The 16,356-nt window shown below is 43.3% G+C and overlaps 1 protein-coding gene across 1 annotated transcript in view; it reads right to left on the minus strand.

The window, feature by feature from the left end:
- Positions 1 to 606: 606 nt before the first annotated feature.
- Positions 607 to 16,356, minus strand: part of LOC130297047 (uncharacterized) — a 39,580-nt gene continuing 23,830 nt past the window's right edge. The window contains exons 7-10 of the mRNA XM_056549589.1: positions 15,362 to 15,459; positions 14,661 to 14,762; positions 908 to 1,018; positions 607 to 669 (exon numbers count right to left, since the gene is read on the minus strand). Coding sequence (XP_056405564.1) covers positions 607 to 669; positions 908 to 1,018; positions 14,661 to 14,762; positions 15,362 to 15,459 — 374 coding nt within the window. The remainder of the gene's footprint in view (positions 670 to 907; positions 1,019 to 14,660; positions 14,763 to 15,361; positions 15,460 to 16,356) is intronic.

Genomic DNA, 16,356 nt, shown 5'->3' on the forward strand with positions numbered 1-16,356 from the left:
ATCATTTGGGTTATAGGTTGAACTTGATGGACTTTTTTCAACCTTTTGAACTACCGTATGTTGCTAAATCTTTGCCCCTCTAGTTTCAAACTAATAAAAGGAAGTATTTAGAGATGAGCGAACTTACAGTAAATTCGATTCGTCACGAACTTCTCGGCGCTGTAATTGATGATTTATCCTGCATAAATTAGTTCAGCTTTTAGGTGCTCCTTTAGGAGACTCTTTCCTAGGACTGTATCCATCTTTTTCAGTCCTCCGGAGCACCTGAAAGCTGAACTAATTTATGCAGGATAAGTCATCAACTGCCGAGCCGAGAAGTTTGTGACAAATCGAATTTACTGTAAGTTCGCTCATCTCTAGAAGTATTACTTTACTGAGAGAGTAGTAGATGCATGGAATAGCCTTCCTGCAGAAGTGGTAGCTGCAAATACAGTGAAGGAGTTTAAGCATGCGTGGGATAGGTGTAAGGCTATCCTTCATATAAGATAGGGCCAGGGACTATTGATAGAATTCAGAATATTGGGCAGACTAGATGGGCTACATGGTTTTAATCTGCTGACAGGATGGGGTTAAATACTAGAGAGGCGTTACTATTAAATGGCAAATTCATTGGGCCTCTTTTTGCTTTTGCTGAATGAAAGATGCTATAACTCCTATAGCTATATACTCCTGCAATATAGGAGTAAAATGCTTTCCTAATAAAACTTACATAAACTTTTCAATATGTTATATATTACGATTATAGTGTTATCTACAGATTATTATTATATTTATTATTATTTATTAGTATTACAATTATGATTTTTTGTTGCCATCAAAATATAACTTCCAATTAAAGTAATACTGTAACTTACTAGACATGAGAGGGAGGCAGGAGGGAGGGAAGTTCCTGTCTAATAAAACTTGCCTGTTCAGGAGTTGAAACTTTGGGAATGATCACTGAATGAGGCCTTTGTAGTATAGGCTTTATGCTTCTGTGAACCACAGGTTTCTCTGCAGTACATTCTGCTTCTATTTTCTACAAAGAAAAACTTTGTGAGTGTGTAAAAATCCAGAACCACATTGCATCATTCCAATCACATGTTGTATGATGTGAACTTGTTCATGTTCATACGATATATACAGTCATGGCTACAAATGTTGGCACCCTTGAATTTTTTCAAGAAAATTAAGTATTTCTCACAGAAAGGGATTGCAGTAACACATGTTTTGCTATAGAAATGTGAATTCCTTTTTTGTGTATTGGAAATAAATGAAAAAAAGGTTGGAAAAAAAAGCAAATTGGACATAATGTAACACCAAACTCCAAAAATGGTCTGGACAAAATTATTGTCACCCTTTCAAAATTGTGGATAAATAATATTGTTTCAAGCATGTGATGCTCCTTCAAACTCACCTGGGGCAAGTAAAAGGTCTGGGAAATACAAAATTCACAACTGAAAGCAGATAGAAAGGAGAAAAGTTAATTTAATCTTTGCATAGTGTGTCTGTGTGTGCCACACTAAACATGGACAACAGAAAGAGGACTTGAGAACCAAAATTGTTGAAAAAAATCAACAATCTCAAGGTTAAAATTCCATCTCAGGAGATCTAGATTTGCCTTTGTCCACAGTGCACAACATTATCAAGAAGTTTGCAACCCATGGCACTGTAGCTAATCTCCCTGGGTGTGGACGGAAGAGAAACATTGCTGAAAGGTGTCAATGCAGGATAGTTCGAATGGTGGATAAGCAGCCCCAAACAAGTTCCAAAGATATTCAAGCTGTCCTGCTCTGGGAGCATCAGTGTCAGTGCAAACTATCCATCGACATTTAACTTAAGTGAAACGCTATGGAAGGAGACCCAGGATGACCCCACTGCTGACACAGAGACCTAAAAAAAAGCATGACTACATTTTGCCAAAATGAACTTGAGTAATCCACAATCCTTCAGGGAAAATGTCTTGTGGACAGATGAGACCAAGACATCTTACCAAAAAATTGAATGAGGCCTACAAAGAAAAGAACACAGTACCTACAGTGAAATATGGTGGAGGTTCAATGATGTTTTGGGGTTCTTTTGCTGCCTCTGGCACTGGGTGCCTTGAATGTGTGCAAGGCACCATGAAATCTGAGGATTACCAAAAGATTTTGGGTCGCACTGTTCAGCCCAGTGTCAGAAAGCTGGGTTTGTGTTCTAGATCTTGTTCTTCTAGCAGGACAATGACCCCAAACATATGTGAAAAAGCACCCAGAAATAGATGGCAACAAAGTGCTGGAGAGTTCTGAAGTGGCCAGAAATGAGTCCAGATCTAAATCCCATTGAAAACCTGTGGAGAGATCTTAAAATTGCTGTTAGGAAAAGGCGCCCTTCCAATAAGAGAGACCAGGAGCAGTTTGCAAAGGAAGAGTGATCCAACATTCCGGCTGAGAGGTGTAAGAAGCCTATTGATGGTTAGAGATATCGCCAATTGTTCGCCGGCGAACAGTTCCCTGCGAATTTCGCATGTTCGCGTTCGCATCGCCGGACGAACATATGTGAAGTTCCATCCACCCCCTATACTTTAACATTGCAGTAAACTTTGACCCTGTGAGTCAGAGTCAGCAGACACATTACAGGCAATCAGCATCAGTCCCTCCCTTCCAGACCCTCCTACCTCTTGCACGGACGCCATTTTGGCCTCATTCAGCATGCTGCAGGCTTAGGAAGTGGAGGGTTAGAGAAGCTGCTCCTGCTGTTTAGGGAAAGCGATAGCTAGGTTGCTGCTAGGTGGTGTATTCAGGGTCCAGTTTACTCCTAAAGCACTAATGTAACATCTGCTTTAAGGACAGCAACCAAAAAAGCCCTGATCAGTCCTGGTTGGGAGGGAACCGCTGGCTAAAAGGGGTACTCCAGAATCAAACTTAAGTTCCTTCAAGCAACTATCTACTACAGTATTCAAAGGGCTGAAAGATATCAGTCCGTTAATCTTGCAACAGCTGGAGGCACCCTGGTTGGGAGGGAACTGCTGGTTAAAAGGGGTACTCCCGAATCAAACTTAAGTTCCTTCAAGCAACTAACTACTACAGTATTCAAATGGCTGAAATATATCAGTCCGTGTGTTTTGCAACAGCTGGAGGCACCCTGGTTGGGGACCACTGCATAAAAGGGGAACTCCGCTGGCAAGTTTTTTTGCTCATTGTCACACTAGTGCAAATCACATTAGGTGTGACAGTTGCGCAAATAAATAAAAAAATACCTTTTTTGGCTGTTAAATAAAATCAGCCGTCACTCTTAGTTCACGTCACAGTTGCCATTTTTCCTGCCTGCAGGGCAAATTGTGTCACCCTAGTGCAAATCACATTAGGTGTGACAGTAGCGCAAACGTAAAAAAAATATACCTTTTTTGGCTGTTAAATAAAATCATCTGTCACTGTTAGTTCACGTCACAGTTGCCATTTTTCCTGCCTGCAGGGCAAATTGTGTCACCCTAGTGCAAATCACATTAGGTATGACAGTTGTGCAAATTAAAAATACCTTTTTTGGCTGTTAAATAAAATCAGCCGTCACTGTTAGTTCACTTCACAGTTAGTGTTGAGCGGCATAGGCCATATTCTAATTCGCGAATATTCGCGAATATATGGACGAATATTCGTCATATATTCGCGAATATTCGCATATTCGTTATATCCTCGTTTTATTTTCGTATACGCGAAAATTCGCGTATGCGAAAATTAACATATGCGAAAATTCGTATATACAAAATTAGCATACGCGAAAATTCGCATATGCGAATATTAGCATATGCTAATTTTCGCATGTGCGATTTTTCGCACGCCAGTCTCACACAGTAGTATTACAGCCTTCTTTACACCACACAAGCTGGAAACAGAGAGGGATGATCACTGTGATGTGTACTGTGAAGAAAAAAAAAAAAAAAAAAAACGAATATTCGTAATTACGAATATATAGCGCTATATTCGCGAAATTCGCGAATTCGCGAATATGCGATATTCGCGAATAATATTCGAATTGCGAATATTCGCGAGCAACACTATTCACAGTTGCCATTTGTCCTGCCTGCAGTGCAAATTGTGTTACCCTAGTGCAAATCACATTAGGTGTGACAGTTGCGCAAATTAAAAAAAAAAAAAAAACTTTGGCTGTTAAATAAAATCAGCCATCACTGTTAGTTCACATTACAGTTGCCATTTTTCCTGCCTGCAGGGCAAATTGTGTCACCTTAGTGCAAATCACATTAGGTGTGACACTTGTGTAAATTTAACTAAAAAAATGACAGGCAGAGGAAGGCCACCCCGCAGGGGCCGTCGTGGTGCTGGGATTCCCTTTGGCCCTAGAATGGCCAGTGTTCAGAGGCCACGTACCCTGAACCCCCAAAGTTCTGAGGACTTAGTTGACTGGCTATCACAAGACACCCAATCTACTACTAAAGCTTCCGCTCGGAACATTGACGCACCGTCCTTCTCCTCCTCTAGCTTAGCTTCGGGCACCTCTCATGCTACCACTTGCCCGCCTGCCGCCACCACCAACACTAGCACCACAGCAGCTTTACTTGATCCGTCAGAGGAGTTATTTACACATCAGTTTGAAGACATGAGTAATGCACAACCATTATTGCCAGAGGATGTAGTTAACAGGGATATGTCTCAGTCAGGCAGCATTACACACATGGACATACGGTGTGATGATGATGTTGTACCCGCTGCTGCTTCCTTTCTTGAGGTGTCAGATAGCGGTGAAGGTGTTGATGATGATGATGTGTCCGTGGATGCCACGTGGGTGCCCGCTAGAAGAGAAGAAGAGGGGGAAAGTTCAGAGAGGAGACGAGTTGGAAGCAGGGGGAGGTCGTTGCAAGGAGCTAGTGGCACAGTCAGACAGCTTGCATCGGCACCCGGGGTCAGCCAGACGGGACGCCAATCAACGCATGCTGTTGCCACCACCAGGATGCCGTCATCGCAGAGCTCAGCAGTGTGGCATTTTTTTTGTGTGTCTGCCTCTGACAACAGCGAAGCCATTTGCAACCTGTGCCTGAAGAAACTGAGTCATGGGAAGTCCAACACCCACCTAGGCACAACTGCTTTGCGAAGGCACATGATGTCACATCACAAACGCCTATGGGATCAACACGTCAGTACAAGCAGCACACAAAGTCAAAGCCGCCATCCTCCTCCTGGTCCAGCATCTTCAGCCAGGTCAACAACTGCTGCCCTCCTTGCCCCCTCTCAACCATCCGCCTCTCCGTCTCTCGCCTTGAGCAGTTCCTGCTCATCTGCCCACAGTCAGGTGTCTGTGAAGGAGATGTTTGAGCGCAAGAAGACAATGTCTCAAAATCACCCCCTAGCTCGGCGTCTGACAGCTGGCTTGTCGGAACTGCTAGCCCGCCAGCTTTTACCATACAAGCTGGTGGAGTCTGAGGCCTTTAAAAAATTTGTAGCCATTGGGACACCGCAGTGGAAGGTACCCGGACGAAATTTTTTTGCACAAAAGGCAATCCCCAACCTTTACTCCATTGTGCAAAAGGAAATTATGGCATGTCTGGCACACAGTGTAGGGGCAAGGGTCCATCTGACCACTGGTCTGCAAAGCATGGTCAGGGCAGGTATATCACCTACACTGCTGATTGGGTAAACCTGGTGATGGCTGCCAAGCATGGAATGCGTGGCTCTGCAGAGGAGTTGGTGACACCGCCACGACTTGCAGGCAGGTCTGCTGCCACCTCCTCTACTCCTCCTGCTCCATCCTCTTCCATAACATCCTCGGCCGAGTCCTCTTCCACTGCTGTGTCTTGCTCCACATCACCGGCACTTTCCCAGCTCCACAGGTGCTATTCCACATCCTGGATACGGCAGTGTCACGCCATCTTGGGGTTGACTTGCCTCAAAGCGGAGAGTCACACCGCACCAGCGCTCCTGTCGGCCCTGAACGCACAGGTGGACCAGTGGCTTACTCCGCACCAACTGGAGATCGGCAAGGTGGTTTGTGACAACGGAACAAATTTGTTGGCGGCATTGAGGTTGGGCAAGTTGACACATGTGCCGTGCAAGCCATGCATGGCACATGTGTGTAATCTGATTGTACAACGCTTTGTGCTCAAGTACCCAGGATTACAGGATGTTCTGAAGCAGTCCAGGAATGTGTGTGGCCATTTCAGTCGTTCCTACATGGCCATGGCGCATTTGTCAGATATCCAGCGGCGAAACAATATGCCAGTGAGGCGCTTGATTTGCGACAGCCCGAGACATTGGAATTCAACACTCCTAATGTTCGACCGCCTGCTCCAACGAGAAAAAGCAGTCAACGAATATTTGTATGACCGGGGTGCTAGGACATCATCTGCGGAGCTGGGAATTTTTTTACCACGTTACTGGAGGTTCATGCGCAATGCCTGTAGGCTCATGCGTCCTTTTGAGGAGGTGACAAACCTGGTCAGACGCACCGAAGGCACCATCAGAGACATCATACCGTTTGTTTTCTTCCTGGAGCGTGCCCTGCGAAGAGTGCTGGATCAGGCAGTAGATGAGCGTGAAGAGGAAGAGTTGTGGACACCATCACCACCAGAAACAGCCTTATCAGCATCGCTTGCTGGACCTGCGGCAACGCTGGAAGAGGATTGTGAGGAAGAGGAGTCAGAGGAGGAATGTGGCTTTGAAGAGGAGGAGGAAGACCAACCGCAGCAGGCATCCCAGGGTGCTCCTTGTCACCTATCTGGTTCCCGTGGTGTTGTACGTGGCTGGGGGGAAGATTATACCTTCCCTGACATCACTGAGGACGAGGAACGGGACATGTGTAGCTCAGCATCTGTCCTTGTGCAAATGGGGTCTTTCATGCTGTCGTGCCTGTTGAAGGACCCTCGTATAAATAGGATGAAGGAGAACGACCTGTACTGGGTGTCCACGCTACTAGACCCCGGTATAAACATAAAGTGCCTGACATGTTACCGCATTACAGCAAGGCGGAAAGGATTCAGCAGGTCCAAAATAAATTAAGAAGTATGCTGTAGCAGACTACCTGGCCTTAACCGCAGATTTCGACACTCTGAGGAGCGATGAACCCCTGGACAACTGAGTGTGCGGGCTTGACCTGTGGCCTGAGCTATTCCAATTTGCGCTCGAACTTCTGGCCTGTCCCGCTTCAAGTGTCCTGTCAGAAAGGACCTTCAGTGCAGCAGGAGTTATTGTCACTGAGAAGAGGAGTTGCCTTGGTCAAAAAAGTCTGGATTACCTCATCTTTCTTAAGATGAATGAGGGATGGCTCCCGAAGGGACTGACACTGGACGATATGTTTGACTGAACAAGGCCTGATCAGATGACCTGCCTTGGCCTAAAAATGGTCGACACGCTGCTGTATTTGAACTCTGAATGCCGGATGACTTGCGTGACTTATCTGCCACCAACTAGGGTTCAAGCTGCAATGTTTTAGGGCACTTTCTGCCTGGCAAAACAAACAGAAATTTTCAGGCCTCTGCTGCTGCACTTGTTATGGTGCTGCAATTTTTATGGCCGCTGCTACAGCTGCAACAATACCAAATTTTCCTGCCAGGTGTACATGCCTAATTTTTCTGGCCTCTGCTGCTGCACTTGTTATGGTGCTGCAATTTTTCTGGCTGCTGGTACAGATGCGGCTGCGACAATACCCAATTTTTCATCCATGTATACATGCCTAATTTTTCTGGCCTCTGCTGCTGCAATTGTTATGGTGCTGCAATTTTTATGGCCGCTGCTACAGAAGCGGCTGCAACAATACCAAATTTTTCAGGCATGTGTACATGCCTAATTTTTCAGGTACTCTCTGCTGACATCTCTGTCCATTTTTGCAACCGTGGATATTAGATGTATGCTAAGGGTAGCATGGTGGCTCAGAGGTTAGCACTGCTGCCTTGCAGCGCTGGGGCCTTGTGTTTAAATCCCACTATGTGCTGCCTCAAGGGGGGCTCTAACTATGTGCTGCCTAATATGGGGGAATCTTATGTGCTGTCTAAAGGTTAGCTCTAACTATGTGCTGCCTAACATGGGGGAATCTATGTGATGCCTAAAGGGGGGATCTAACTATGTGCTGTCTAAAGGGGGGCTCTATGTGCTGCCTAAAGGGGGCTAAAGCACGTTATTCCAAACCATTTAGGAATAATAGGTGATTTATGCCCTTTATGGTTTAAAACCAGACTCTGCATCAACTATGTAATTTTCCATGGCAGTTTTGCCATGGATCCCACTCCGGCACGCCACAGTCCAGGTGTTAGTCCCCTTGAAACAACTTTTAAATCACTATTGTGGCCAGAAAGAGTCCCCGTGGGTTTTAAAATTCGCCTGCCCATTGAAGTCAATGGCGGTTCGCTGGTTCGCGAACTTTTGCGAACGTTCGCGAACCGAAAATTTTATGTTCGCGACATCACTATTGATGGTTATAGGAAGTGACTGATTTCAGTAATTTTTTCCAAAGGGTGTGCAACCAAATATTAAGTTAAAGGGGTTGTGCGCTTCCCTGACTTTCGGAGCTCTGCTCACAGCGTCCGGAAGTTCATTACTCCGAACGCTGTGTGCGGGCTTCCGTGTTCGCAGCCGCCGGGCATGATGTCACGTCCCTCGTGACGTCTCGCCCGCCCCCTCGTGACGTCTCACCCGCCCCCTTAACGAAAGTCTATGGGACTTTGGTAGAGGGGGCGGGAGTGATGTCACGAGGGGGCGGGTGAGACATCACGAGGGGGCGGGTGAGGGGCAGGGCGTGACGTCACGCCCGGCGGCCGCGAACACGAAAGCCCGCACACAGCGTTAGGAGTAATGAACTTCCGGACGCTGTGAGCGGAGCTCCCAAAATTAGGGCAGCGCACAACCCCTTTAATGGCGGCAATAATTTTGTCCAGCCCATTTTTGGAGTTGTGTGACATTATGTCCAATTTGCTTTTAAATTAAATTAAATGGCCACACTTGAAGGGTAATAATTAAATAATTTAAATATTTACACAATGCAGTCACTCTAACACAAGCAATACTTATTAACAAGCATTCCTAGGGGCACTTATTTGCATAATGAAGGTGGTACTCGGTTACTGGTCCAAATTGTGTTATATTTTTAATAGTCCCAAATGTATTTTTAATCTGTCCCAATGTAGAATTTCTTTCTAGAATACTTACTGAATTAGGGGACAAGTCATTCTGCGCTGACAGTGGTGCTGGGTTATCATAATCATAACTCATACTTCCATCCACAGACCCATATGAGGGCTTGTTTTTTTGTGTCACCAATTGTACTTTGTAATGACATCACTTATTTTACCATAAAATGAACGGCGCAACCAAACAAATATTATTTATGTGGGAAAATTGAAAAGAAAACCACAATTTAGCACATTTTGTAAGGTTTTGTTTTCATGCTGTACACTTTCCGCTAAAACTGACATGCTTTCTTTATTCTGTGGGTCAATACGATTAAAATGATACCCATGTTATATGCTTTTCTATAATTGTACCGCTTAAAAAAAATCTCAAACCATTTAAACAAAATTAGTATGTTTGAAATTGCCCTATTTTGACCACTTATAACTTTCTCATTTTTCCGTATATGGGGCGATATGAGGGCTAATTTTTTGCGCCATGATCTGTAGTTTTTATCAGTATCACTTTTGCTTAGGTTTTACTTTTTATTCATTCATTTTATATCATATTTTTGAATAAAATGTGACAAAAAAGCAGCAATTTGGGACTTTTTTTTTTTTACGTTTACGCTGTTCACCGTACGGGATAATTAACAATATATTTTAATAGTTCATACTTTTACGCACTCGGCGACTATTCATTGCAATCAGTTGATTGCTAATACTGTGCAGAGCTTTTATATAGGACACAGCACTGCTAAGTATTATTGGTGATCTTCTGCTCTGGTCTGCTCGATCTCAGACCAGAGCAGAAGACCCCGGGAGACGGCCGGAGCAAGGTGAGGGGACCTCCGGCCGCCATGCAGGATGATCGGATCCCTGCGGCAGCGCTGCGGGCGATCCGATCGTCCATTCAAACTACCGCAATGCCGCAGATGCCGTGATCTGAATTGATCACGGCATCGGAGGGGTTAATGGCGGACATCCGCGCAATCGCGGATGTCCGCCATTACCGGCGGGTCCCTGGCAGCTGATATCAGCCGGGACCTGCTGGGCATGACGTGAGCACCGCTCCGGTGCTCGCGATCATGTCGGCGCGTAAATGTAAGTAATGGTGTGCTAAGTACCACGTCACCATGACGTCCATTTACGTCCATTGTCGTTAAGGGGTTAAAGAGGTTATCTTATTCCTTTAATATTAGTGTTACATATTGGCCTAGATATACTAAAATTGTGTAATTTTTAGACAAACTTAGACAGACAAATGTTCAAATGCGCCTGAATTATCACAGTGTATCAGGCTAATATATCTGGGGCATTTGAAGACTACCTAGTTTAAAGGGGTACTCCGGCGCTAAGACATCTTATCCCCTATCCAAAGGATAGGGGACAATATGCCTGATCCCGGGGGTCCCGCTGCTGGGGACCCCCGTGATCTTCCACGCCGCACCCAGTTAAAATCAGCCCCGGAGCGTGCTTGCTCCGGGTCTGATTACTGACAATCACGGGGACGGAGCATAGTGACGTCACGGCTTCGTCCCCATGTGACCTCACACTCCGCCCCCTCAATGCAAGCCTATGGAGGGGGCGTGACACGCTCCGGGGGCTGATTCTAACGGGGTGCGGTGTGGAAGATCACGGGGGTCCCCATGGCACATCTAATGCAACACCCTTTCCCCCCAAAAAAAGCAGTTCCTTTTAAGATGCGACACTGTGTGACAACTAATAGTTGGTGTGAACATTGATTGGACAGTGAAAGACCACAACAGATGCATCAAACAGCCTGAGCCACTGTAATAGATGTGGCACATTCTTAGACTGTCTAGTCTAAGGTTATAGGGGGAAATTTATCAGGAAAAGTTAGCTAGCTGCCCATGAAAACAAATCAGATCGCTTCTTTCATTTTTAAAAAGGCCTCTGAAAAATTTATGACACAATCTGGTTGGTTGCTATGGTTGATCCACTTTTCCTGCACACAAGTTTTGACAAATCTTTCCCAATGTGTCTAAGAAGTAGACGGTTTTAGTAAATCTGAGCCAATGTTTTTAGGAGGAGGATAAGTCTTTTCTTTTTATGTTTCTCACTCCTTTTGAATCCACTTTTGGCTTGGGCTCCAAAAATTGCACCAAAAACTGTTTGGAAACGCTCCCATAGACATTTTATTTGCAGTACTTTTTTCCCCCCTGAAAATGCCACAAAAATGTCACCTTTTTTTGCATGAGGTAGTATTAACACAATGGTCGAAATGTATCAGTCTGTCCAAGCCTGATATTGACCAATCACTGCTTAGCTTTGGTTTATTAAAATGAGATGTGATTGGTTGCTATCTGTCTGTGATACAAATGTGTGAGTTTTATCTCAGACAGACTGCTAAATCTGTGCCACTGTGTATAAGTATATGCTTTTTGTGACCCATGACATTTTTTTCCCGGCTTTTTACCTTGTTTGAAACTACCCTTTGGGCCTAATACACTGATCAAAAAAATAAAGGGAACACTTAAACAACACAATCACACTTCTGTGAAATCACACTGTCCACTCAGGAAGCAACACTGATTGACAATCAATTTCACATGCTGTTGTGCAAATAGAACAGGCAACATGTGGAAATTATAGGCAATTAGCAAGACACCCCCAATAAATGAGTGGTTCTGCAGGTGGTGACCACAGACCACTTCTCAGTTCCTATGCTTCCTGGCTGATGTTTTGGTCAATTTTGAATGCTGGCAGTGCTTTCACTCTAGAGGTAGCATGAGACAGAGTCTACAACCCACACAGGTGGCTCAGGTAGTGCAGCTCATCCAGGATGGCACATCAATGCAAGCTGGGGCAAGAAGGTTTGCTGTGTCTGTCAGAGCATGGAGGCTCTACCAGGAGACAGTCCAGTACATCAGGAGATGTGGAGGAGGCCGTAGAAGGGCAAAACCCAGCAACAGGACCTCTACCTCCACCTTTGTGCAAGGAGGAGCAGGAGGAGCACTGCCAGAGCCATGCAAAATGACCTCCAGCAGGCCACAAATGTGCATGTGTCCACTCAAACAGTCAGAAACAGACTCCATGAGGGTGGTTTGAGGGCTCAACATCCACAGGTGGGGGTTGTGCTTACAGCCCAACACCATGCAGGATGCTTGGCATTTGCCAGAGAACACCAAGATTGGCAAATTTGCCACTGGTGCCCTGTGCTCTTCACAGATAAAAGCAGGTTCACACTGACCCCGTGTGACAGACGTGACAGAGTCTGGAGAACATTATGCTGCCTGTAACATCCTCCAGCATGACCAGTTTGGCGGTGGGTCAGTAATGGTGTGGGTGGCATTTCTTTGGGGGCCGCACAGCCCCCCATGTGCTTGCCAGAGGTAGCCTGACTGCCATAAGTTAATGAGATGAGATCCTCAGACCCCTTGTGAGACCATATACTGGTGCTGTTGGTCCTGGGTTCCTCCTAATGCAAGACAATGCTAGACCTCATGTGGCTGGAGTGTGTCAGCAGTTCCTGAAAGAGGAAGGCATTGATGCTATGGACTGGCCCGTCCGTTCCTGAATCCATTTGAGCACATCTGGGACATCATGTCTCGCTACATCCACCAACGCCACATTGCACCACAGATTGTCCAGGAGTTGGCGGCTGCTTTAGTCCAGGTCTGGGAGGACATATCTCAGGAGACCATCCGCCACCTCATCAGGAGCATGCCTAGGCGTTGTAGGGAGGTTATACGGGAACATGGAGGCCACAAACACTACTGAGTCTCATTTTGACTTGTTTTAAGGACATTACATCAAAGTTGGATCGGCCTGTAGTGTGGTTTTCCATTTAGATTTTGAGTGTGACTCCATATCCAGACCTCCATGGGTTGATAAATAAACATATATTCATAAATAAAGTTTTTATATTTCTCTTGTCTTACATGGTCTGCTCTGTTGTCTTTATTAGCCCAACTTCCTGTCTAGTGTATGTCTTAAAATGAACTTTCTGTTCCTTCTGTACACTGTAGCCAGGAATTCAGATGTGGCTGGGGTTATAGTCAAACATATGTAGTGGGAGGGTGATAGATTTGGCTGAATTCCCAACCAAAGTGTACAACATAAACAGGAAGTCTGTTACAGGATGTACAATAGGCAGGGATTTAGGCTCATGAAGACAACAAAGCAGATAGTTTGCAAAAGAAAGCAACCTCAGAAAGATAGTAAAATAATTGTGTTTACAAATAAATGTAAACAGTTGAAAATAGGTTTCATCATCTGAAAACCCCTTAAATATGAGTCCAGGATACACCAACATTTTAAAGAGTATATAAAACACCAGTATAGATAAATTAATACTGGTGCAACAAGTGTGTTTTTAAAATCAATGATTTATTCTTTGCTAATTAGTAAATACCTTGCAGACAGAGGCAAAAAAAAAGTATTTCCCACAGGATCACCGAGTATTGCCGTATGTTGCAAATGTTCCTTTTAGACCAAAAAAAAAAAAAAATGTTTATATAATAAAGTCACTTGCGGCGACCAGCTGACCACCGTGCAATCCAGCGGGACCAGGTATGGTAGAGATGCCACCAACCGGGGCAGTCTCCTGTCCGGTTCCATTTAGTAGTGAACATCAGGACAACTTTACCAGATCCGGACAGAACCGAATCCCAAACATCAGGACCAGAACATACTCTGCTATTCGCAAGTAGCGAAACAAACAACTAGATACAGAGGGAGTATATACCAAATAAGTCAGCATGTCTCTTATGACATATATTTATACACAGAAAGAACATCAAATCTAAATTTGGAAAACAAAATACACCTCCTGCTCAAATAACATGGTCACTAGCACCTTGGAAAGAACTATATAATACTGGGTAAGAGACTGTGAACGCGACAGTATTCTTCAACTGTGTATATACTGCTCCTTTTAAATAAGACTATTAACATTATTTATTTTCCTATACATGTACACACTTATGGTCTGCATGCAGAAGTCTTCATCCACAAACAGATCAAGTGACCACTATTAGGTGGGTACATTGCACTCTAGGTCTACTCATAGAAACCCATTTTTATCACACTTTATTATATGAATAATTTATTTTTTATTTTTATGTCTATCAGGAACATTCGCAACATTTACCAATCCTGTGGGAAATACTTTTTTTTTGCCTCTGTCTGTGCAATATTAGAGGTATTTATTAATTATCAAAGAATAAAACATATTGATTTTTAAAACACACTTGTTACGCCAGTATTTTATATAACTTTCTATTATATATTATATTTATTTATTTGATTATGTATGGGTAACAGGGACCCATAATTATACCAGGCAACAAAACCAAAATACATATATTCTTTTTTCTGAGATATTCCCCACTACCCACTTCATAGGAGCACTAGTGAATAAGTTACACTATAAATCTATCTCCTTCTTTGTAGGACAGTTGCTATACAAATAGGAGTTATGGGAGCTATACCTCTATGTACAGCACGCATGAATAAAACCTGCTTTACAACATTTAAAACGTGGTGAGTGCAACAATTTTTTTCTATCTTCATTTTTTTTTATACAAATAGGAGTTATTTCACATGTTGCTTTATTTTGTATATTTACCAGTCCTACAGTTGTGCTCGCCTGGTGACTTTGCATTGAGCTGTTATCATTACATGGACTTCGTGAACATATTTTGGTAAGTGCAGTTGATTCAGTTTTCTTCTGCAAAAACAGAGAAAGACTGTCCCTTATAAAACAAGGCAGAGAAGAGATGACGTGCACAGCAGATCAGTAGTGTACATGTCTTATTTTATATTTATTTATGCCTTCGGCTAGCCAATGTGCTAACCGATGTCTAAAATCTATGGCATGAGGTCGGCATTTGATTTAAAGGGGTATTCCAGGAAAAAAACTTTTTTTTTTTTTATATATATATATATATCAGCTGGCTCCAGAAAGTTAAACAGATTTTTAAATTACTTCTAATGACACGTGTCTCAGGAACCGCCCAGTTTAGAAGCAAATCCCCATAGCAAACCTCTTCTAAACCGTGCGGTTCCCGAGACACTTGTCATCAGAGAGCACTTAGACAGAAAAGAACAACCTTAACTTCAGAAGCTCATAAGTACTTAAAGGATTAAGATTTTTTAATAGAAGTAATTTACAAATCTGTTTAACTTTCCGGAGCCAGTTGAGATATATATATATATATATATATATATATATATATATATATATATAAAAGTTTTTTCCTGGATAACCCCTTTAAGATGTGGGACCACAGAAGTTGGCCATGCCAGTAGAAAATTCCCCTTACTTACCTCTGTACTCAGTTTGGTGGCAATATTATTTGATAGAATAGGCCGACTTAATTCACTTCCAGGACTTTTGTGAATTTCGTGGGTAGTTGATGTATTTCCTAGAAACATACATGAAAAGCCATTGGTTTGTTTATCAGATATAATTAGTAAAGCTGAACAGTACAATAACAGAAATATCAACAATGTAATAGAACAGCAAATGTTCTTAAAAGATAATTTATAATTTATGTTCAATTTTACTATTAAATGGGAATTAAGGGGGTACTCCAGTGGAAAACAAATTATTTCAAATCAACTGGTGCCAGAATGTTAAACAGATTTGTAAATTACTTCTATATAAAAATCTTAATCCTTCCAGTTCTTATTTATTACTTGCTTCTACTTTGGACAGTTCCTGACATGGACAGAGGTGGTAGCAGAGAGCTCTGTGGTCAGACTGGAAGGACTATGCAACTTTCTCTGTAGTATATAGCAGCTGATAAGTACTGGAAGGTTTAAGATTTTTAAATAGAAGTAGTTTACAAATCTGTTTGAATTTTAGTTGATTTTAAAACATTTGTTTTACACCAGAGTATGCCTTTAACAAATGAAACGTGAAACGTGTTAAAAGGATTATGGTCAGGGTTAAAGGAAAGCTGAATGAAGTAAAGTACAGAAATATTTTTAATAAAAACTTGATACAGAGTGCTCCGTACTAAAGGTTCACTTTCCAACTTGACAATGACCCTTTGGTTGTCTGCTGGCATGCTGGGGGTTTTAGTTTTGTAGCAGCTCGAGGCATACTGGTTAGGAAACACTGACCTAAGCACACAGCCAAGACATTTTAGGAACGGCTTAGGGAGACTTCTGTGAATGTCCTTCAGTGGCCTAGTCAGAGGCCTGACTTGAACCGAGTAGAAAATCTCCTGAGAGACTTAAAAATGGGTTCATCCAACCTGACCGCTTGTTAGGATCTGCATAGGAGAATGGCAGAAAAAGCCCAAATCCAGGTGTGA

This window comes from Hyla sarda, chromosome 1, assembly GCF_029499605.1.
Source record: "Hyla sarda isolate aHylSar1 chromosome 1, aHylSar1.hap1, whole genome shotgun sequence".
NCBI classification, from domain to species: Eukaryota; Metazoa; Chordata; class Amphibia; order Anura; family Hylidae; genus Hyla; species Hyla sarda.